The following is a 23215-nucleotide window of genomic DNA, read 5'->3' as shown; positions in this document are numbered from 1 at the left end:
GAACAAAAATCATACCAAGATAACATTATTATGTTAAGCTTCAGGTGACTGAAACTTACAGTGTAACAAGGAAGAACATATTTATGATATATAGGATAAAATGTTTGCAAATAAGAGTATTTGGAAAAATTATGATGTGGGTTCATTTGGGATAGTCACCCTCATTTGGGGTGCAACTAGTTATAAATTCAGCTGAGAAGATCATACTTTTAAAAAATGTTTTATTTATTTATATTTGGCTGTGCTGAGTCTTCGATGCTGTGAGGGCTTTTCTTTAGTTGCAGAGCATGGGTTTTTCATTGTGGTGGCTTCTCTTATTGCATAGTGCAGGCCATAGCATGAGCAGGCTTCAGTAGTTGCAGCTCTTGGGCTTGAGAGCACAGGCTCAGTAGTTGTGGCTTGCGAGTTTAGTTACTCCAAGGCATGTGGGATCTTCCCAGACCAGGGATTGAACCCAGGTCCCCTGCATTGGCAGGCAGATTCTTTACCACTGAGCCACCAGGGAAGCCCAAGATCATATTTTTAAAAATAAATAAAATGATGGATTTCCCTGCTGGTACAGTGGATAAGAATCCACCTGCCAATGCCGGGGAACGTGAGTTTGATCCCCGGCCCATGACGATTCCACATGCCGCAGAGCAACTGAATCGTGAGCCACAAATACAGATTCTGTGTGCTGCAACTACCGAAGCCCATGAGCCTAGAGCCTGTGCTCAGCAACGAGAAGTCCCTGCAACAAGAAGCCCATGCACCACAACAAAGGGTCCTTGTTTGTGACAACTAGAGAAAGCCCATGCACAGCAACAAAACCCAGAGCAATCAAAATAATTAAATAAATAAAATGAAATATTACTGTTTTAAATATAAGAATGCAAAACGTCAAACTAAGATTTTTCACCTCTTTTCAAGAGCTTGATGATCTAATAAATTGAGCTGAGGGCTCAGTTCTCGATTATCAATAAAATGATTAGTATTTACTTTTTGTTTGTGCGTGAGGGGCAGTGAATTCATCTCTCAAGGTTTTGTTTTATCAAGTTGAAGTCTTCCTGTCACAAAGAAGGGAATTCTGAGAAGTCTTTCATTTTCCTCTCCAGGTAGACTGCTATCAGGGAAATCCACAGCAAGACTGAGAAAAGGAAAAACTATGCTTTAAAAACAATCTGGTGGGGACTTCCCTGGTTGTCCAGGGGTTAAGACTCCACCCTTCCAATGCAGGGAGCACAAATTCAATCCCTGGTTGATCTGACAGTTCCATTTCTGGGTGTATGCCCCAAAGAACTGAAATTATGGACTCATAATTCTACACCAGTGTTCATAGCCAACATTATTCACAAAAGTCAAAAGTGGAAGCAAACCAAGTCTCTATTGACAGATGAATTAATAAACAAAATGTGGTATGAATATACAATGGAATATTATTTAGTCTTGAAGAAAATTCTGATACATGCATGCTATAGTATGAATGAACGTAGGAGACTATGCTAATGACAAAAATGGCATTATGTCTTTCATAAAAGACATTATGAAATAAGCCAGTCACAAAGGACAAATATTGTATGATTCCACTTATATGAGGTACATAGAGTAATCAAATTCACAGGGACATGAACTACTAAGTAAATAGCAGTTTTCAGGGGCTGGAGAGAGAGAAATGGGAAGTTATCATTTAATGGGTATGGTTGCCATTTTGGAAGATTAAAAAGTTCAGCAGATGGATAGTGATGATGGTTGCACAATGACAGGAATGTAGCTAATGCCAGTGAACTATACTTGAAAATGGTAAATTTTATGTTGTTTCTATTTTACCACAATTAAAAAAAATTAATCAACCCTAGTATTTCTTGAGTATTTACCACATGCCAGATATGTGCATTAGCTCTACTAAATGTTTCATGTGCATTATATCCCAAAGTTTTTGACCTGCCATTTTAACCTCCAAGTTCATTTTTCCTCCACATCATAAATACACATATTTTGATCAGAATTATCTCAACATCGATGAATTTTCATTTAGACTTGATTTCCTGTTCAATTTTTTGTACAGTGAGATTTAGCCATTTCTAATTTTTTTGCATTTTCAATTTTGCAGAAATCACTGTGAATCCATTCTTTCCTGGGTAAACTTTACAATGAGGGTTAAATTCATCTTTGAAATTTGATCCATACCAAATTTTAATTTTTTTTCACATCTGCCACTATAATTTCATGGGTGCTCATTTCTAGCAAATACAATTTGATTAAGGGGATTCCTGGTAGTTTTCAATGTTATACACAAAATATGATTTTTTTCTGTCCAAGATAATTTTACTGGATGGAGTAGTCATTTTCAGTTTTATGTTGTACAATTATTTCTACCTACTAGTAGAAATGACAATGAAAATTCATAACTGTCATTATGAATTGGTTGATACTGATAGAATTGTTTTTGATAGGCATTGTTGCTGTTCAGTCACTCAGTCATGTCCGACTCTTTGCAACCCCATGGACTGTAGCACACCAGGCTTACCTGTCCTTCAAGCATCCCTGGAATTTGCTCAAACTCATGTCCATTGAGTCAGTGATGCCATCAACCATCTTGTCTCCTGTTGTCCCCTTCTCCGCCTGCCTTCAGTCTTTCCCAGCCTCAGGGTCTTTTCTAAAGAGTTAGCTCTTCGCATCAGGTGGCCAAAGTATTGGAGTTTCAGCTTCAGCATCAGTCCTTCTAATGAATATTCAGGGTTGATTTCCTTTAGGGTTGACTGGTTTGATCTCCTTGCAGTCCAAGGGACTCTTAAAAGTCTTCTCCAGCACCACAATTTGAAAGTATCAATTCTTTGGTACTCAGCGTTCTTTATGGTCCAACTCTCATATCCATACATGACTACTGGAAAAACCATAGCTTTGACTATATGGACCTTTTTGTTAGCAAAGTGATGTCTTGATTTTTAATATCCTGTCTAGATTTGTTACAGTTTTCCTTCCAAGGAGCGAGTGTCTTTTAATTTCATGACTCCACTCACCATCTGCAGTGATTTTGGAGCCCAAGGAAACAAAAAGTTTCTGTTGTTTTCCCATCTATTTGCCATGAAGTGATAGGACTGGATGCCATGATCTCTGATTTTTGAATGTTGAGTTTTAAGCCAGCTTTTTCACGCTGCTCTTTCACCTTCATCAAGAGTCTCTTTAGTTACTCTTCGCTTCTGCCGTAAGGGTGGTGTCATCTGCATATATGAGGTTATTGATATTTCTCCTGGCAATCTTGATTCCAGCTAGTGCTTCATCCAGTCCAGCATTTTGCATGATGTACTCTGTATAAATAAGCAGGAATAGCATAGGATAATCAAATAGTTAGCTTAGAAACCCCATTAGGGAATTGTAGATAGACAGGGAACTTTAGGGGGGTTGGGAGACCACAATAAGGCAAGTGATCACTCAAGAAAGTAATGAGAATTTTCTGAAACAATGTGGACTTGCTTGACTCGTGAAGCAAAATAAGTCGCTTAGCATCAAAGCTGGATTGGCTTGCTTAACAATAAAATCAAACTAACTTTGCTTAGCGACAAAACCATGCAACAGAAGCACGAGGCATGCCCCCAAACAATACAACAATGGTAGCATGAGACCTACATCCTGCCCATAAGTTCAGTAAGTTAATAACCTCCAAAACATGCCCTTTGGCCCCTAAGACGTGTTCTTTGCACAATGCCCCCCCAAACAATAAAACAATAGTAGAGAATAAGGTCTACAACCTGCCCAGTGGTGTCATCAAGTTAATGACCCCCCAAATATGCCCTGTGCCCACCAAAAAACAGTCATTTATGGAAAGGTGAATTTTCAAAATGAAAGACCCTCATTGTACTGAGACCCGAAAATATTTTTCCAAAGTGTTATGATAGTCTTGGCCTGACCATATAGTGACAAGAAAACTTCCCTGCCTTACTTGAGGGAGGAACTGGCGTCTTGAAGGAAACCTGACGTCTGCTTAAGAAAGACAAAGATCTTCTTTGATTATAAAAATATTACCCACTGAGTACTCCAGGCAGTGCAACGCTTATCTGCCTACTCTTCTGTTCATGGGAATTCTCCAAGCGAGAATACTGGAGTGGGTAGCCTTTCCCTTCTCCAGGGGATCTTCCCAACCCAGGGATCGAACCCAGGTCCCCACATTGCAGGCGGATTTTTTTTTTTTTTTTTTACCGTCGAAGCCACCAGGGAAGCCTTTGTGAAACTTACACAAATAAATAAATCAATCGCTAGTCTAATAAATCACTTCTTGTCTATCACTTTGCCTCTTGCAAAATTCCTTTCTGTGTTGAGACATAGAGGACTGTGGTACCAGAGCCCTTTGGAGCCCTGGAAATGACCACTAACAGTTTCATTTTCATATTAAAGAGTCTTTTATATAAGTGAAGCAGAACACTCAGAATTATTTGTTTAATGCTCGATTTATTAAGGTCTTATAGGTGATAAACCTTGAAGTCAATTTTTTTGGTATTTAAACATTGTTTCAGTTCAGTTCAATTGCTCAGTAATGTCTGACTCTTTGCAACCCCATGGACTGCAGCACGCCAGGCCGCCCTGTCTATCACCAACTCCTGGAGTTTGCTCAAACTCATGTGCATTGCGTCAGTGATGCCACCCAACCATCTCATCCTCTGTCGTCCCCTTCTCCTCTTGCCTTCAATCTTTCCCAGCATTAGGGTCTTTTCCAATGAGTCAGCTCTTTGCATCAGGTGGCCAAAGTATTGGAGTTTCAACATCAGTCTTTCCAATGAGTGTTCAGGACTGATCTCATTTAGGATGAACTGGTTGGATCTCCTTGCAGTCTAAGGGACTCTCAAGAATCTTCTCCAACACCACAGTTCAAAAACATCAATTCTTCGGAGCTCAGCTTTCTTTATACTCCAGCTCTCACGTCCATACATGGAAAAACCATAGCTTTGACTAGACGGACCTTTGTTGGCAAAGTAATGTCTCTGCTTTTTAATATGCTGTCTAGGTTGGTCATAACTTTCTTCCCAAGGAATAAACATCTTTTAATTTCATGGCTGCAATCACCATCTGCAGTGATTTTGGAGCTCAAAAAAATAAAGTCAGCCACTGTTTCAACTGTTTCCCTATCTGTTTGCCATGAAGTGATGGGACCGGATGCCATGATCTTAGTTTTCTGAATGTTGAGCTTTAACCCAACTTTTTCACTCTCCACTTTCACCTTCATCAAGAGGCTCTTTAGTTCTTCTTCACTTTCTGCCATAAGGGTGGTGTCATCTGAATATCTGAGGTTATTGATATTTCTCCTGACAATTTTGATTCTAGTTTTTGCTTCATCCAGCCCAGCATTTCTCATGATGTACCCTGCATATAAGTTAAATAAGCAGGGTGACAATATACAGCCTTGACGTACTCCTTTCCCAATTTGGAACCTGTCTGTTGTTCCATGTCCAGTTCTAAGTGTTGCTTCCTGACCTGCATACAGATTTCTCAAGAGGTCAGGTGGTCTGGTATTCCCATCTGTTGAAGAATTTTCCAGAGTTTGTTATGGTCCACACAGTCAAAAGCTTTAGCATAGTCAATAAAGCAGAAACAGATGTTTTTCTGGAACTCTCTTGCTTTTTCGATGATCCAGCAGATGTTGGCAATATGATCTCTGGTTCCTCTGCCTTTTCTAAAACCAGCTTGAACATCTGGTAGTTCATGGTTCATGTATTGCTGAAGCCTGGCTTGGAGAATTTTGAGCATTACTTTACCAGCGTGTGAGATGAGTGCAATTGTGCGGTAATTGAGCATTCTTTGGCATTGCCTTTCTTTGGGATTGGAATGAAAACTGACCTTTTCCAGTCCTGTGGCCACTGCTGAGTTTTCCAAATTTGCCGGCATATTAAGTGCAGCACTTTCACAGCATCATCTTTTACAAACTTAATGAACTATTGTTAAATTTTTTAAATAAATTTTTTGGTGGGCTGTGCCACTCAGGTTGCAGGGTTCTTTTTAAGAAATTGTTTATTGATTTATTTTTGATGGCACTGGGTCTTCATTGCTGCACACGGGCTTTCTCCAGCTGTGGTGAGCCGGAGGCTACTCTTCATCGGGGTGGGCTTCTGATTGTGATGGCTTCTCTTGCTAAGAGCACAGGCTCTAGCGCACGCAGGCTTCAGTAGTGCAGCTCTCGGGCTCTAGAGAGTGGGCTCAGTAGTCCAAGGCATGTGGAATCTTCCTGGACCAGGGATCGAACCTGTGTCACCTGCTTGGCAGGCAAATTCCTATCTACTCTGCCACCAGGGAAATCCCCCTTAAAATTTTAAACTGCAATTAAAGTGCTGGTTTGGCTGATGCTTATGAATTCTTCAAATATCTTTAAGAGCAGATCAGAAACAAAAATGATAACTGAAAGTAATGAAGTTTAAATTTCAGTGCTCTTTGCTTGCATGGCCTCTTCCAAGGCCCTTCTTTTGTCTGTATGCCTTTTTAATAACTTCCTATGAATTTTTTTCTCTTAAGTAGGGCCACACAAATTGTTTCAGCCGCAGGCCCCACAAAACCTGGAACTTCTTGCCCCCTGCTTTCTTGGACCATTGCTTTCTTTTGTTATCATCCTGTGGTTTCTGTAATATTATTCGTATTCCTTTCTGGGCTTTCAAAAATCCAATCAGACTGGAAAGAAAAAGAAATGTCATCTTAGTCCAGTTGAGGTAATTAGATCGGGATCTTCAATCAACTGATTCTTGGTCATTCTTAAGATTTGCTTGTGTGGTCCAAGGGGATTGTCACCAGGCCACTGATGATCAAGCTGAGCTCCCTTTTTGTAATGTCAATAAGAGTTTTAAAATCATACCTTTCTCTTAGAATTTCATTGTTTGTAATGTGGTATTGTCCCTCAAAATCATGAGCTTTCAGTCTCACTTGGGTGGCATTATATAAACTGCTGTCCTGTTTCATGGGCTTCCCAGGTGGCTCAGTGGTAAAGAATCTGCCTGCCAAAGCAGGAGATGCAGGAGACATAGGTTCAATCCCTGAGTTGGCAAGATCCCCTGCAGGAGGAAATGGCAACCCACTCCAGTATTTTTGCCTGGAAAATCCCATGGACAGAAGAGTCTGGCAGGCTACAGTCCATAGGATCGCAAAGAGTCGGACACCGCTGAGCGAACACGCATGCACACATGTCCTGGGTGATACATTGATGGGGACTTTTGCAAGTTCACGTATTCCTACTGATATATTATTTTGTGATATTCACAGGGCCACCTGAAGTCTTCACTTCCAAGAGGAGGAGGAATACAGTCTTTGGGGTTAGCAGGACTCTAAGATGGTTGGCTAATTAGCTCTTGGAGCCCCTTCTTGATTATTGTGTGTAAGTAATCCAGCCTGTCAGCCTATCTTGTTATTCACACAATTCCCATTGTTTGGAACTATTTGACTCCTCACAGGTCAGTGAATTGCTTGTATACCCAAATGGGAACAGTACATATGTATATTTTATAAATAGGCATTTAGTTAATAAAAGAAGCAAAGTATCCATGTGTTAACTTTTCTTATGAAAATAAAAAAATTAAACATGTCCTATACTAGTCACCATTCTTGTGTGTTTTAACTAACTTTTTGTGCTCTTTTTCTATTTGGAAAGAGGAACTAAAGAGCTTCTTGATGAGAATGAAAGATGAGAGTGAAAAAGCTGGCTTAAAATTCAACATTCAAAAAACTAAGATCATGGCATCTAATTCTATCACTTCACAGCAAATAGAAGGAGAGAAAGTGGAAACAGTGATAGATTTTCTTTTCTTGGAGTCCAAAGTCACTGCAGACAGTGACTGCAGCCATGAAATTAAAAGACACTTACTCCTTGGAAGGAAAGCTGTAACAAATCTAGACAGCATATTAAAAAGCAGAAACATCACTTTGCTTACAAAGGTCCATATAATCAAAGCTATGGTTATTCCATTAGTCATGTATGGATGTGAGAATTGGACCATAAAGAAGGCTGAACGCCAAAGAATTGATGCTTTCAAATTGTGGTGCTTGAGAAGACTTTTGAGAGTCCCTTCAACTGCAAGGAGATCAAACCAGTCAATCTTAAAGAAAATCAACCCTGAGTATTCATTAAAAGGACTGATGCTGAAGCTGGAGCTCCAATACTTTGGCCACCTGATGATGGCCAAACTCATTGGAAATGACCCTGATTCTGGGAAAGACTAAGGGCGGGAGGAGAAGGGGGTGACAGAGGATGAGATGGTTGGATGGCATCAGTGACTCAATAGAAATGATTTTGAACAAACTCTGGAAGATAGTGAAGGGAAGCTTAGAGTGCTGCAGTCCATGGGGTTGTAAAGCTGGACACGACTTAATGACTAAACAACAACATGAACTCATGGCCTTTTGCAGATGCAACTTGCTCCAATAACTGTGACAAGAACAATAGGAAAATAATTATCATGTTATTATTAATGCTGCAGTTGTCACACCTTGGCCAATTAGAGGTTGGTTCCTTAGACATACCAGCGCTGCTGATGCTCCTTAAAGCCTTCTGGCATTCTGGCAGCAGGAGGACATTCCACCTCATCCAGTCTGATTTTTTTCTTTTCCCAAGACACGGACTCAGTCCTCCTATTTTGCATGGAGAAGGGTACAGAGGGACCCTGCTGTTAGAGCCTTCTTAGTAGTCACCCATGAATGGAAACATTTATCTCTTAAAGTTAGGAGTTGATATTTATTTTTCCAGTTTAACAGAGCATGTTGCTGTACCTTACATTTGTTATGCTGACAAATACATTGTGGATAGTTTTTTTAAATGCCTTGGCACCCAAAAGGCATTATATTCGGAAAGACATAGGACCTGGGTGTGCCTCTGGATTGGGAAGGCAGGATCAAATATCCTGCGTTAGTCACTTCATCTTCACAACAACCAAGTGAGGTAAGCACTGTTGTCATCCCCATTTTATAAATGAGGAAACTGAGCTTCCCAGCCTGCTTTTATGTCATAGACATATGAAGAAAATAGGGCTTGTGTGGCATGCTGAACTAAACAGATGGGGCTGGCAGGCACCAGAGGTGCAGGAGCTAAAGAAACACTCATCCCAGTTTGCCCAGGACTTTCCCGTTTTTTGACTGCACAGCATGTGGGATCTTAGTTCCCCAACCGGGGATGAAACCTGTGTCCCCTACATTGGGAGCATGGAGTCTTAACCACTGGACTGCCAGGGATGTCACAAGAATTTCCCATTTTTAAAACTAAAGGTCTCTTGTCTTGGAAACCCCTCCAGTCTCAGTGAAACCAAGATGCTTAATCATGCTTCAGAGGTCTCTGGTCAGCTTTTCTGTCTACACCAAACCCAGCCTGCCTGACTGACCTATGTATGAATATCTCCTTGCTCCTGTGACCTGTTAGTGATGTACTGATGTGCCTGGATAGTCCATGTGAGGCTCAGTAATCAGCCTGAGGTTCCAGAGCTAGTAAAAAGAGAAACCAGATTGAACCCAGCTCTATGTGACTCCTGAGCCCAACTCTTAACCGTGATGCTTTGACCTTATTGCCCATTCCCTCACCCTTTCAGCTCTTCTTTACCCTAAGATGCTTAGTACTTTGATGGTCTAGTCACATTAAACAAACAGAGGGGAAAGGAGCTTATTCTTGTTTTTCTCAAACATAGTTGCAATTTTAAAGAGTGCCCTGGGTTCATTGCAGTACTATTTACAATAGACAAGAAATGGAAGCAACCTACATGTTCATCGACAGATAAATGGAGAAAGATGTCTCACATACACACACACACACACACACACCCCACAATGGAATACTCAGTTCAGTTCAGTCGCTCAGTCGTGTCCGACTCTTTGCGACCCCATGAATCGCAGCACGCCAGGCCTCCCTGTCCATCACCAACTCCCGGAGTTTACCCAAACCCATGTCCATCGAGTCGGTGATGTCATCCAACCATCTCATCCTCTGTCATCCCCTTCTCCTCCTGCCCCCAATCCTTCCCAGCATTAGGGTCTTTTCCAATGAGTCAACTCTTCGCATGACGTGGCAAAAGTATTGGAGTTTCAGCTTCAACATCAGTCCTTCCAATGAACACCCAGGACTGATCTCCTTTAGGATGGACTGGTTGGATCTTCTTGCAGTCCAAGGGACTCTCAAGAGTCTTCTCCAACACCACAGTTCAAATGCATCAATTCTTTGGCGCTCAGCTTTCTTCACCTTCCAACTCTCGCATCCATAGATGACCACTGGAAAAATCATAGCCTTGACTAGACGGACCTTTGTTGGCAAAGTAATGTCTCTGCTTTCAAATATGCTATCTAGGTTGGTCATAACTTTCCTTCAAGGAGTAAGCGCCTTTTAATTTCATGGCTGCAATCACCATCTGCAGTGATTTTGGAGCCTACAAAAATAAAGTCTGACACTGTTTCCATTGTTTCCCCATCTATTTCCCATGAAGTGATGGGACCAGATGCCATGATCTTAGTTTTCTGAATGTTGAGCTTTAAGCCAACTTTTTCACTCTCCTCTTTCACTTTCATCATGAGGCTCTTTAGTTCTTCACTTTCTGCCATAAGGGTGGTGGTGTCATCTGCATATCTGAGGTTATTGATATTTCTCCCAGCAATCTTGATTCCAGCTGGTGTTTCTTCCAGCCCAGCGTTTCTCATGATGTACTCTGCATATAAGTTAAATAAGCAGGGTGACAATATACAGCCTTGACGTACTCCTTTTCCTATTTGGAACCAGTCTATTGTTCCATGTCCAGTTCTAACTGTTGCTTCTTGACCTGCATACAGGTTTCTCAAGAGACAGGTCAGATGGTCTGGTATTCCCATCTCTTTCAGAATTTTCCACAGTTTATTGTGATCCACACAGTCAAAGGCTTTGGCATAGTCAATAAAGCAGAAATAGATGTTTTTCGGAACTCTCTTGCTTTTTCGATGATCCAGCAGATGTTGGCAAGTTGCTACTCAGCCATAAAAAGGAATGAAATAATGCCATTTTCAACAACATGGATGGGCCTAGAAGTTATCATACTAAGCGAAGGAAGTCAGACAGAGACCGACAAGTATCATGATATAGCTTATATATGGACACTTTAAAAAAAAATACAAATGAACTAATTTACAAAACAGAAACAGACTCACATATCTAGAAAACAAACTTATGGTTACCAAAGAGGAAAGGGCAGGGAAGGGCTAAATTAAGAGTTCAGATTAACATAAACACACGACTATTTATAATCAGTAAGGACCTCCTGCATAGTTCAGGGAACTATACTCAATATTTTGTGATAAGCTATAAGGGAAGAGAATCTGAAAAAGAATATATGTATGTAATATATGTATGTACAACTTAATCACTGTACCATATACCTAAAACTAACACAATATGGTAAAGCAACAATACTTCAGTTAAAAGAAGGAAAACATTGAAGAAGATCTAAATACATAAAGAAATAGATTGCACTCATGGGTAGAAAAATTCAATATCATAAAAATATCAAGTTGAGAAGAATTGGCCTATAGATTTTATGCAGTTCTAATAAATATTCTCAATAAGCTTAAAAAAAAAAGAGTTCCCTGAAAGAGGACATGTGGACAGATGGAAGAGAGAGAACTACAAAGAGCTAACAGTGCCCAGTCTGCATGCCTTGTAAGAACTTTAAATTTTTCCCCAGAGCCATGGGGAGCCACTGAAGGTTTTGGAACAGAGGAGTTACATGATCTTGCTGGCAGACTGGGGAAGTATTGATTGGCTGGGAACTACCCAGGGCTAGAAAAAGGGTCATCTGTTAGGAGGCTGGAGAAAACAACCAAGGTAGGAGTGATGTGGGCCTGAATCAAGGCAGAGGGGGTGAGAAAGAGAGGGACAGAGAAAACAGAAGTTATAGGAAAGGTGAAGGTTTAAAATGTCTTTAATTTATTAATTTTTATTCATCCAATCAGTCTTATTTACTCCACAATTTATTCAACAAATATATATTTAGTATCTATTAAGTGCCAAGAGGTATACTACTCATGACCTGATGGCAGTTTTGAGGCTGGGTCACAAGGAGAAATAGATGAGGAACTCAGTAGCCAAAGCAAGTTTCTTCAGTTCGTATTTGGCTTTGTAAGTTTGTCAGTTGTGGCCAACTTCAGAATTTGTCTCTAGAATCTTTAAGCATCAACCATCACAGAAAACCCACTTTGAGAGGACACAAATCATAGTATAACTTGAGGCCTCTCAGGTTTCACCATTAGATATTCATTCTTTTGGATCAATCACTGCAGCTGCAAAGGGAAAAGTCAATTAATTATTTTACGATCTTTTCACTCCCCTGCTCCAAAATCTTCAGTGGTTCCCCATGACCTATAGGACAAAGTTCAAGGTCCTTAGAATGGCATCCAAACTGGGCACCATCAGAGTTATAATTTTATGCTTATCTGTATGAATCTTGTTGTTATTGTTCATTTCTCTGCTTTAGAGTGACTGGGCTAGACGTCTGCATTCACAGATTCTACTGGTCCTTTCTTGAACTTCTTGGACTAAGCCTCTGTGGACTTGAACCCCAGGCCAATCACAGCGGCAGCCTGGGTTTCCAGGGGCCCTGAGGCCAAGAATGGACAAACATCCTGGTCACTGAAGGGCTGACCCCCTCATTCCTATCAGGGTATTTGTTTTATATGCATCACTGAAGAGATAGAACTAAAAGGCAACAGCAAAAACATGAAGAATGCCTGCCTTTATCAGTTTTCATACTACACAGTTTTCTCTTAAGAGTGATAGGGATTTTCTGGAGATGACAATTACCAAGAATCAAATAAGCACTTTGGGCAATTTGAAGTAGAGCAGCTGTTTTGTACTTAAGAAGGCAAGGTCCAAATGCTTCAAATTTCTCTGCATCATTTACCTATTCCAGCTAACCCAGATCCAGTGGGCCAGTCTGAGCCCAGGGAGACACCATTATTATTTAGGTAACTGGCTCCTGGCAGAGGGCTGAGTGGGGCCTGAAACCTTCTTGGCTTCATTCTGAGACCTATTGGGGTAACTTTTCCTTTTTTTTTTCCTGGCTATGCCACACGGTTTGTGGGATCTCAGTTCCCCAACCAGGGATCGAGCCCAGGCCCCTGCAGGGGAAGCATGGAGTCCTAATTACTGGACCACCAGGAAATTTCCAGGGTACCCTTTTCTATTTGTGAAAAGAGACCTTATGGGTTAGTGGTGGTAATAGTGACCAAAAAGTTGAGGTACTTAAAAGAAGCCCCTGTGGACTTCCCTGGTGGTCCACTGGTTGAGAATCTTCCTGCCAGAGCAGGGGACACGGGTTCGATCTCTGGTCCAGGAAGATCCACATGTTGCTGAGCAACTAAGCCTGTTTGCCACAGCTACTGAGACTGTGCTCTAGAGCCTGGGAGCTGCAACAACTCGAGTCTACAAGCGGCAACTACTGAAGCCCTAGTGCCTAGAGCCTGTGCTTGGAAACAAGAGAAGCCACCACATTGAGAAGCCTGTGCACTGAAATTAGAGAGGAGCCCCAGCTCGCTGCAAGTAGAGAAAAGCCCGTGCGCAGCAACGAACACCCGGGACAGCCAAAAATAAATATATAAATAGATAAACAACAACAAAAAAGCCCCTGCCTCCAGCCAAAAGCTGAGTAAGACTCAGGGGGTTTACAAGGAGCACCTAGGCTCTCTCAGAGATCTCCCCGTTGTTCCAGTTTCAAGCCTGTGAAAGTAAAATGAAAGTATTAGTCGCTCAGTCGTGTCCGACTCTTTGCAACCCCATGGACTGTAGCCCACCAGGCTCCTCTCTCCACAGAATTCTCCAAGCAAGAATACTGGAGCGGGTAGCCGTTCTCTTCTCCAGGGGACCTTCCTGACCCAGGGATCCAACCCAGGTCTCCTGCATTGGAGGCAGATTCTTCACCGTCTAAGCCACCAGAGAAGCCCAATTTCAAGCCTAGTTGTTGCCAACTCTCTGCTTAGCCCGCAGTGAGCTGCCTGCCCTAGACTCCTCCTTCCATGACGTTCTTCCCCACTTGTCTCACGGGTTACCTTCCAAGCGTATCTGGATGTGCCCTAGACACTGTCCATGTGTGTGTGCTCAGCCACTCAGTCGTGTCCGACTCTGTGACCCTCTGGCCCATAGTCCGCCAGGCTCCTCTGTCCATGGGATTCTCCAGGCAAGAATATTGGAGTGAGTAACCCTTCTCATTCCCTTCTCCAGGGGATTTTCTCAACCCAGGTATCAAACCCATGTCTCCGGGTCTCCTGAACTGGCAGACGGGTTCTTTACCACTGAGCCATCTGGGAAGCCCAGATACTGTCCAGTGGTTGTGAATTAGGCCATAGGCTCAGGTGTAAGAAAAGCCATTCTGCCTTATTTGTGTTAAATCAAAAGCAGTTGGTCCCTGACCCTTCTTCTCTCTGCACTGGCAGAAAATTCACCTTGGTGGTTATTTTGATGCCCTCCTTTTCTGTGGGGTGGTGCATGGCCTGAACACAAATGGGGCTTTAGTCTTTTTATTTTTTAATTGAAGTACAGTTGATTTACAATATTGTGTTAGTTTCAGGAGTACAACACAATGATTTTATTTATTCATTTGCAGATTATATTCCATTATATGTTTTTGCAAGATATTGGGTATAATTCTCTGCGCCAAACAGTAAATCCTTGTTGCTTATCTATTTTGTGCATAGTAGTTTGTATCCATTAATCCCATATTTCTAATTTGTCCTCCCCCTTCCCGCTCCCCTTTGGTAACCATAAATTTGTTTTCTATGTCTGTGAGTCTGTTTCTGTTTTGCATATAGATTCATTTGTACCGTTTTTTCAGACACCACATATAAGTGATATCATAAAGTATTTGTCTTTTTCTTTCTGACGTACTTCACAGCATAACATTTTCTAGGTCTATCCATGTTTCTGCAAATGGCAATATTTCATTATTTTTATGGCTGAATAATATTCTATTGTAATATTCCATATATACACCATGTTTTCTTAAGCCAGTCATCCATTGATGGGCACTTGGCTAATGCTTAGCAATGTTGAGAATCTTTTCATGTACCTCCTGGCCATCTGTATATCGTCTTTAGAGAAATGCAAGCAGACCTCATTTTATTGCCCTTCACTTTATTGCACTTTACAGATAATGAGTTTTTTACAAATTGGTCTTTGGCAGCACTATGTCAAGCAAGTCTATTGGTGCCATTTGTCCAACAGCATTTGTCATTTTGTGTCTCTGTGTTATATTTTGATAATTTTCACAATACTTCAAACATTTTCATTATCATTATATTTGTTACAGTGATCCGTGACAATAAGTGATCTTTGATAATGTTACTACTGCGATTGTTTTGGGGCGGCATGAGCCATGCCAATGTAAGACAGAGAACTTACTCCATAAATGACTGTGTGTTCTGTGTGTGTTGTGTGTGTTCTGACTGCTCCATTGACCAGCTGTTTCCCCAACTCTTTCCCTCCTCTGGCTTCCCTGTACTCTGAGATACAACAATATTGATATGGAGCCAATTAATAACCCTACATAGACTCACTGACTCAGTGGACCTGAATTTGAGCAAACTCGCAGAGATAGTGAAGGACAGGGAAGCCTGGTGAGCTGTAATTCATGGGGTGGCAAAGAGTTGGACACGACAGCAACCGAATGACAATAATAACCCTACAATGGCCTCTAAATGTTCAACTGAAGAGTCAGTTTATGAGGCAAAGTTTATTGTTATCTTATTTTTAAGAAATTGTCACAGCCACCCCAAACTTCAAGAACCACTATCCAGATCAGTCAGCGGTCATCAACATGGAGGCAAGATTCTCCGCCAGCAAAAAAGATTACAACTCACTGAAGGCTCAAATGATGGTTAATTTTTTATTTTTTAGCAATAATGTATTTTAAATTAAGATATGTACATTTTTAAGGGAGTTCCCTTGTGGTCCAGTGGTTAAGACTCTGAGCTCACAGACTTCCCTGGTGGCGTAGAGGATAAGAATCTGCCTGCCAGTGCAGGACACGTGGGTTCAATCCCAGTCCAGGAAGATTCTTCATGCCTTGGAGCAACTAAGCCCTTGTGCCATAACTACTGAGCCACGCAACAAGAGAAGCCACCGCAGTGAGAAGCTGGAGCACCACAATGAAGGGTAGCCCCTGCTTGCCGCAACTAAAGAAAGCCCAAGCAAATTAATAAATATCCAGTGCAGTCAAAAGTAAATACATTAAAAAAGAAGAGACTCTGAGCTCCCAATCCAGAGGGCATGGGCTCAATGAAAACTAAGATCCCACATACTGTGCTGCAAGGCCAAAAAAAATTAAGGTCTGTACATTTTAAAAACATAATTCTATTGCACACTAAGTAGACTACAGTGTAGTGTAAACGTAACTTTTACAAGCACCGGGAAACCAAAAATTTCATATGACTGCCTTGTTTTGATTTTCGCTTTATTGTGGTGATCTGAAATATAACCCTCAGTGTCTCTGAGGTATGCCTGTAGGTTGGCCTTCCTAGATGGCTCAGTGGTAAAGAATCTGCCTGCCAATGCAGGAGCTACAGAAGACCCGAGTCTGACCCATAGGTCAGGAAGATCCACTGGAGGAGGAAATGGCCGCCCATTCCAGTATTCTTGCTGGGATAATCCCACGGACAGAGGAGCGCGGTGTGGCACAGTCCACGGGGTCTCAGAGTCAGACGTGCATGCGCGCTAAGTCACTTCAGTCATCTCTTACTCTTTGTGACCCTATGGACTGCAGCACGCCAGGTCCTCTGTCTATGGGATTACCCCAGCAAGAATATGGAGTGGGTTGCAGTGCCCTCTTCCAGGGGATCTTCCCAGCCCAGGGATCAAACCCACATCTGTTATGTCTCCTGCATTGGCAGGTGGGTTCTTTATCACTAGGGCCACCTGGGAAGCCCAAAGAGTCAGACTGACTGAGCAACTGAGCATGCAGGCCTGCCTGCACATTAAGATTAAGCCGGTGGGACAACCATACAAATATGTGCCTTTGCTCTGCAGTGCAACAGGTAGGACACAAGACCACATGAGACGTCATCTTGCCAAAAAATTCAAAGCTAAATGTCATCAAAACTTTAGATCTAACTACCAGTTTATAGGCAATATGGAGAACAAAAGAACAACTAAAATGACACCACCAAGAAGCAATCAGCTAAACACTCCAGAACGTGTAAAATTTCACAAGACAAATGACCTAGTTCCTTAACAAGGAAAAAGAAAAAAGCAGGGAGGGGGAAAAGTCTAAAATTAAGAGAGACTTAAAGAGACAGATCAACTGCACGCAATGTGTGGGCCTGATTTGGATCCTGATTTGAGCAAATCAATTGTATTTGGTTAGCCAAAAAGTTCCTTCCAGTTTTAGCATAAGTTTTTAAAAAATTTAAATTAAAATTTTAAAAAATGCTATGAGAAAATCAGGAAAGTTTAAACACTGACCAAGTTATCTCCCTGGTGGTATAGTTACTAGGAATTACTACCGAGATAGGCTGGGACCTGGGACCCTCTACTGGAGTGCTTGCACTTTTACCTGGGTAAATGCCTCCTTGAGTAACAGAATACAGAGAAACTAAAAGGGATGAAAACAAACTGCAAGTATGAGTAGTTGGGCCAGTTATGAAAAATAAGATACAAAAAGGCCACAAACTTCTGAGGTGCTGGGAGCAAAAGCTGAGTACTGTGTACGACCCCTGCACACGGCACCACCAAGGAGTGGGCAGACTGTCTAAGCACCCCTCCAGTCCAACCGTCTGCCCCTGACCTCATTCCGCTTAAAGAACCAGCCCGCCCTCCTGGGAGTGAGCCAAGGCAGCAGTTTCTTGTTTTCATTTTGTTATGATGCAGCACAAGTCCCAGTAAAGTCTTGCTTGAATCTCTCGTCTGGTCCCTTATCAATTTCTATTAAATTAAAAGACACTTGCTCCTTGGAGGAAAAGCTATGACCGACCTAGACAGTGTATTAAAAAGCAGAGACATCACTTTACCGACAAAGGTCCATATAGTCAGAGCTATAGTATTTCCAGTAGTCATGTATGGATATGAGAGTTGGACCATAAAGAAGGCTGAGTGTCGAAGAATTGATTCTTTCAAACTCTGGTGCTGAAGAAGATTCTTGAGAGTCCCTTGGACTGCAAGGAGATCAAACCAGTCAATCCTAAAGGAAATCATCCCTGAATATTCATTGGAAGGACTGATGCTGAAGCTGAAGCTCTAATGCTTTGGCCACCTGATGTGAAGAGCCGACTCAATGGAAAAGACCCTGATGCTGGGAAAGATTGAGGGTAGGAGGAGAAGGGGATGACAGAGGATGAGATGGTTGGATGGCATCATTGACTCAATGGACATGAGCTTGAGCAAACTCAGGGAGATAGTGAAGGACAGGGAGGCCTGGCATGCTTTTACTCCATGGAGTCACAAAGAGTTGGACACGGCTTAGTGACTGAACAACGAACAACAAAGGGAGGAAGGTGGGAGTGGGGTTCAGAAAAGAGGGGACACATGTATGCCTATGGCTGATTCATACTGATGTATGGCAAAAACCATCACAATATTGTAAAGCAATTATCCTCCAATTAAAATAACTAAATTAAAAAAAAGAAAAATAAATCCAAGGAGGAGGGTCAGTAACACTATTAATTGTTTTTAGATCCTCTATGCTGTTTTTAAAAAATTCTAAAAAAAAAAAAGTTCTTATCTTTTAGAGATGTATACTAAAGTGTTTACGGGCAAAATGATATATCTCTGGAATTTAAAAATGATCTTTTGGGGTTGGGGTGGGGGTACAGATGAAGTAAGGTTGGCTGTGAGTTCATAACTGCTCTTGCGGGAGGATGGATACCAGGGCTCCTTACATTGTTCTCTCTACTTCTGTTTATATTGGCAAATTTTCACAATCAAAGAAGAGACGAAGCCATGTCACCTCCTCCCAGAAGCCCTCTCGCTTTCCTCAGAGGGTGAGCTCCCTTCTCTGGGCTTGTCAAACCACCTGTCATGCAGAACTGCAGTCCAGCGGCTTGCTTCTTCCTCTTGAGGGCAGAGTGTTGGCCTTGGGTCCCTCTATCTCCCCAGGACAGGGTTTCTGGCATGAATGAGCAGATGACTCTTGGTCTGGGTTCATTTGTGGTCAAGCAGCTCAATCTCCAACAAGCACTTAAGTTCCTTTGATGGCAAAGGCCGGACATTTTCTACGGTCTGTTTGTTCTCCTGGGGTGGGGCAGCGTGAAAACTCCGAAAGCGGATTTTTGCTGGTCGGTGACAGCAGCTGAGTGAGTTTCCTAGGGAATCCAGTTGCCGACTGGACCGACACGCTCTGAGGAACTGGAAGGACTGGTGCTGCTTCTTACGTGAGAGTCCAAAGGCCTGGCAAGTGCAACTCCCGGGGCAAACCCCGCTCACACCCCCCTGGGCAAAGGAAGAAAAGCCAGAGGAGCCAGATGCCCCGAGTGTCTGGGAACAGCTGCTGACTGGACAGGAAGTTCTGCTCTGACACGCAGCTACCAATACCTAGCTAGGAAGTCTGTGGCTTGAACAAAAGCTCGAGGAGAACCCACCAGCTCCCATCAGGCGAAACCCCAGGATGAGGCTGCTGGAGGTGCTGATTTTCCTGGCCTCCTGGGGAGTCACCAGGGCTGCACCAGGTAGGCACTGAGGACAGCGGGGATCGCTCTGTTTTGTACTGTGAACTCAGAGTTGAGGGCTGCTGGAAGCTGCTCAGGGAAAGCTGAAAATGTTGCTAAAAATAGCAAGACAGGGAGCTCAGCTGAGGAGGCTGGGTGAGAGAGTTAGTGGGCGGAGGGTGTGCTGTTTGAGCCTAAGATTGTAAGTGGGGGTGACGGCTGGCCACGGGAGGAACACTGACATTGTTCAGAGCTGTCAGTGTCTAAGAGCCAGGCAGCTGGTAGAAGTAGAAGGTGACAGGCAGACTCATGAACAAAGAAATACATATTCCAGAAAATAACAAGGGTTACGGAGAATAACAAAGCAGAATAAAGGAGTAGAGAGGATGGGGGAGGGAGATACTTAAGGGGTAGCAGAGAAGAACTGTCAAATAAAGTGACATTTGACTGGAGACCTAAGGCAGCATGGGAGAGAGCTATGTGGATGTCCAGAAGAACATTCCAGCAGCAGAGGATGAAAAGTTCACCGGCCCTGAGCTGGATGCACAGGTCATGTATGTGAGCAAAAGGATGAGGCCAGCGTGGCTGGAGCTGAGAGGATGAGGGGATGGTGGGGCAGAGGGATACGGATGTTGGGAGATCATGGGGGTGGGGCCAGGGGCTGGTGCCAGCTCACAAAAACTTGTAAACTTGTAGACAATTTTAAGAACGCCAAGTGAGGGAATTCAGGGGTTGTTTGGTGGTTAGAACTCCACGCTTTCACTGCCTGGGTTCAATCCCTGGTCAGGGAACTAGGATCCCACAAGCTGTGAGGTGCAGCCAAAAAAAAGGAAAAGTATATAAAAACATGCAAACAAAGGAAAATAGTCAAGAAGAGCTAACATTTGTTTTCTGAGTACTTATGATATACTGTGCTTATGCTTCTTGCTTGACATATGTTGTCCTTTTAACACCCGTTTGAAAAATAAAATGAAAACACCTCCTCTGATTTTCATAGTCCCTGTAGTGGTGGCTTAGTCGCTAAGTCATGTCCCACTCTTTCGACCCCATGAACTGTAGCCTGCCGGGCTCCTGTGTCCACAGGATTCTCCAGGCAAGAATACTGGAGTGGGTTGCCATTTGCTCTCCAGGGGATGGGATCTCCCAGACCCAGGAATCGAACCTGGGTCTCCTTCAATGCAGGCAGATTCTTTACCAACTGAGCTATGAGGGAAGCCCATAGTCCCTGTAAAGTAGGTACTATTACCGTTATATCCATTTTGCGGATGAGGAAAATGAAATTCAGAGGGGACACAAAACTCCCCAAGATCCCACAGCTGGGAAGTGGCAAGACCAAGTTTGTACTCAGCCATCTTATCCACCATACCCTTTGATGGGTCCTCTTGGGATTGTGAGTACTACTTTTTTTCTCTCTCTTTACTTCAAACTTTTCTGAACTGTATACATCTATAATCTAAAACTGGAGTTAAATTTTAAAAAAATTCCACAGCACCTGTCAGTTTTTTTCAGAATCTGAGTCTCTTCCTGAAGTGCAGACCTTTGAGACACCCAATCAGATAGCCATCACCCTTGCTTTGCATAAAGCAGTGGGGTTTCTACCTGTACCATCCTTAGCCAAGAACTTGGATTGGGTGCCAACTTGCTGGTTTCATCTCCTCCCACACAAACTGGAAGCTACACGGCATTTATCCCTCAGCCTCTAACTGCAGACAAGCCCACAAGTTCTTTCCGTGGGAGCCAATGTGGGAGGCAAACATTTCCCTGAAGAATGACATCCTGCCTCTTGGAGCTGCTGCGAAGAGATGGCAATCCACATGCTAACACAAGTGAAGTGAAGTGAAGTGAAAGTCACTCAGTCGTGTCTCACTCTTTGCGACCCCATGGACTGTATAGTCCATGGCATTCTCCAGGCCAGAATACTGAAGTGGGTAGCCTTTCCCTTCTCCAGGGGGTCTTCCCAACCCAGGGATCGAACCCAGGTCTCCCACAATGCAGGCAGATTCTTTACCAGCTGAGCCACAAGGGAAGCACAAGAATACTGGAGTGGGTAGCCTATCTCTTCCTCAGCGGATTTACCAGCTAACACAAGGGGTCGGTTTTAACAAGTTAACCTGTTGTGTTTTGGAGGGCAGTGGTTTACAGAGGAGGAGTTATAACTGAAGCGTTTGGGATCATTGCTTAGCATCAAAACTGATAGCTTATTATTGTTTTTGTTATTTAGTCGCTCAGTCGTATTCGACTCTTTGAGACCCCATGGACTATAGCCCACCAGGCTCCTCTGTCCATGGGGTTCTCCAGGCAAGAATACTGGAGTGGGTTGCCATTTCCTACTCCGATAGCTTATATGCAAATCTAAAAAAAAAAAGTCCAAATGAACTTATTTACAAAACAAGAACAAACTCACAGAGAACGGATTTATGGTTACCAGGGGAAAGGGTGAGGGGATAGATTGGGAGTTTGGGATTGACATGTACACACTGCTGTATTTAAAACAGAAAATCGGGGACTTCCCTGGCAGCCAAATGGTTAAGACTCTGTTTCCAATGCAGGGGTCATGAATCCGATCCCTGGCCAGGGAACTAAAATGTTGTGTGGCGCAACCAAATATATATATATAATAATAAAATAAAATAAGAAATAAAATAGATAACTAACAAGGACCTACTGTAAAACCAAACCAAAGCAGAAAAAACAAACAAACAAAAAATCCCCACAAAGGACTGAAATTGGGACCAATATTGCTTTATGGTAGGTTGTATGCATAACAGATAAGTCACAGAATCATAGGCAGTTAAAACTGGCAGGGCCCTCAGATAACCTTTGCGCAATACACAAATCTTACGCTTCAGGAAAAAGAGGCTCCAGAAGAAAAGAAAACTTGAGGCCCAAGGGGCAGAGCGGCCCAGGGATTAAGTACTCAGGCTGGTTTGTCCACTCCATGGTAACCCACCCCTTTTCTATTAGCATTGTTATCCCCATTTTACAGAAATGAGGACACTGAGGCTCAGCTGAGGAAATCTCTTATTCAAGTTGCTATTGCCTGTGTAGCCAGGATTCAAAACAAGATTTCTCTGATTTCAAATTTCATGCATGTCCTTTCAAAAATAATCCACTGCCTTAAGCCAGAAAACCTAGGTACTACCTTTTAATATCTATGTGACCTTGAGTCTATTTCACCATCTGTAAAATAAGGATAATACTATAGGAGGAGAGATTAAATAAGGTGAGATCATGCACTTACACTGCAATGTGCTATAAAAGTTTGAGACTTCTTTTTTTTTTTTTACTATCTAAGGTCACATGGCTAGCTGGTGACAAAGTGCACTGTGATCATTCCTGTTCGGTTACAGTACGAATCATAGGTCTACCACTAACTGGCTCAGTTTCCTCACCTGTAAAATGGGTGTGATAATAGAACGTATTTCATAATTTTGCTGTGAGGCTACATAGGCAGAGCGCTTGGCACAGCATCTGGCCTTCAGTAGCTGCTAAATAAATGGCAGGTGTTTTCCTGCCTTCCTCTTCTCGTCTCTGACCATAAGCAAACTCACCTTTCAGACATTTTAAGATGTCTTAGACTCTAGGAATGATTTTTTTGTCTCCTCCACCCCATCATGAATCAGTAAAAGGGTCTCACATT

General features: G+C 42.5%; 1 protein-coding gene across 7 annotated transcripts in view; it reads left to right on the top strand.

Moving 5' to 3' along the window:
* Positions 1-19121: 19121 nt before the first annotated feature.
* The window catches only part of SMPDL3B (sphingomyelin phosphodiesterase acid like 3B), a 30171-nt gene continuing 26077 nt past the window's right edge, over positions 19122-23215 (top strand). For 3 of the 7 annotated variants that reach the window (XM_081586264.1, XM_081586265.1, XM_081586263.1), the window contains exon 1: positions 19122-19596. In XM_081586264.1, coding sequence (XP_081442390.1) covers positions 19536-19596 — 61 coding nt within the window. In that variant the 5' untranslated portion in view covers positions 19122-19535. Of the gene's footprint in view, positions 19597-19796; positions 20130-20755; positions 20966-21271; positions 21500-23215 lie in introns of those variants that run through there. The other 4 variants (XM_081586269.1, XM_081586262.1, XM_081586266.1 and 1 more) reach the window with 4 other exon arrangements.

The sequence above is a fragment of the Giraffa tippelskirchi genome, chromosome 3, assembly GCF_054371585.1.
Source record: "Giraffa tippelskirchi isolate mGirTip1 chromosome 3, T2T-mGirTip1v1.2.pri, whole genome shotgun sequence".
NCBI classification, from domain to species: domain Eukaryota; kingdom Metazoa; phylum Chordata; class Mammalia; order Artiodactyla; family Giraffidae; genus Giraffa; species Giraffa tippelskirchi.
The sequence above is the reverse complement of the archived record's forward strand: the minus strand, read 5'-3'. Positions and strand labels throughout refer to the sequence as shown.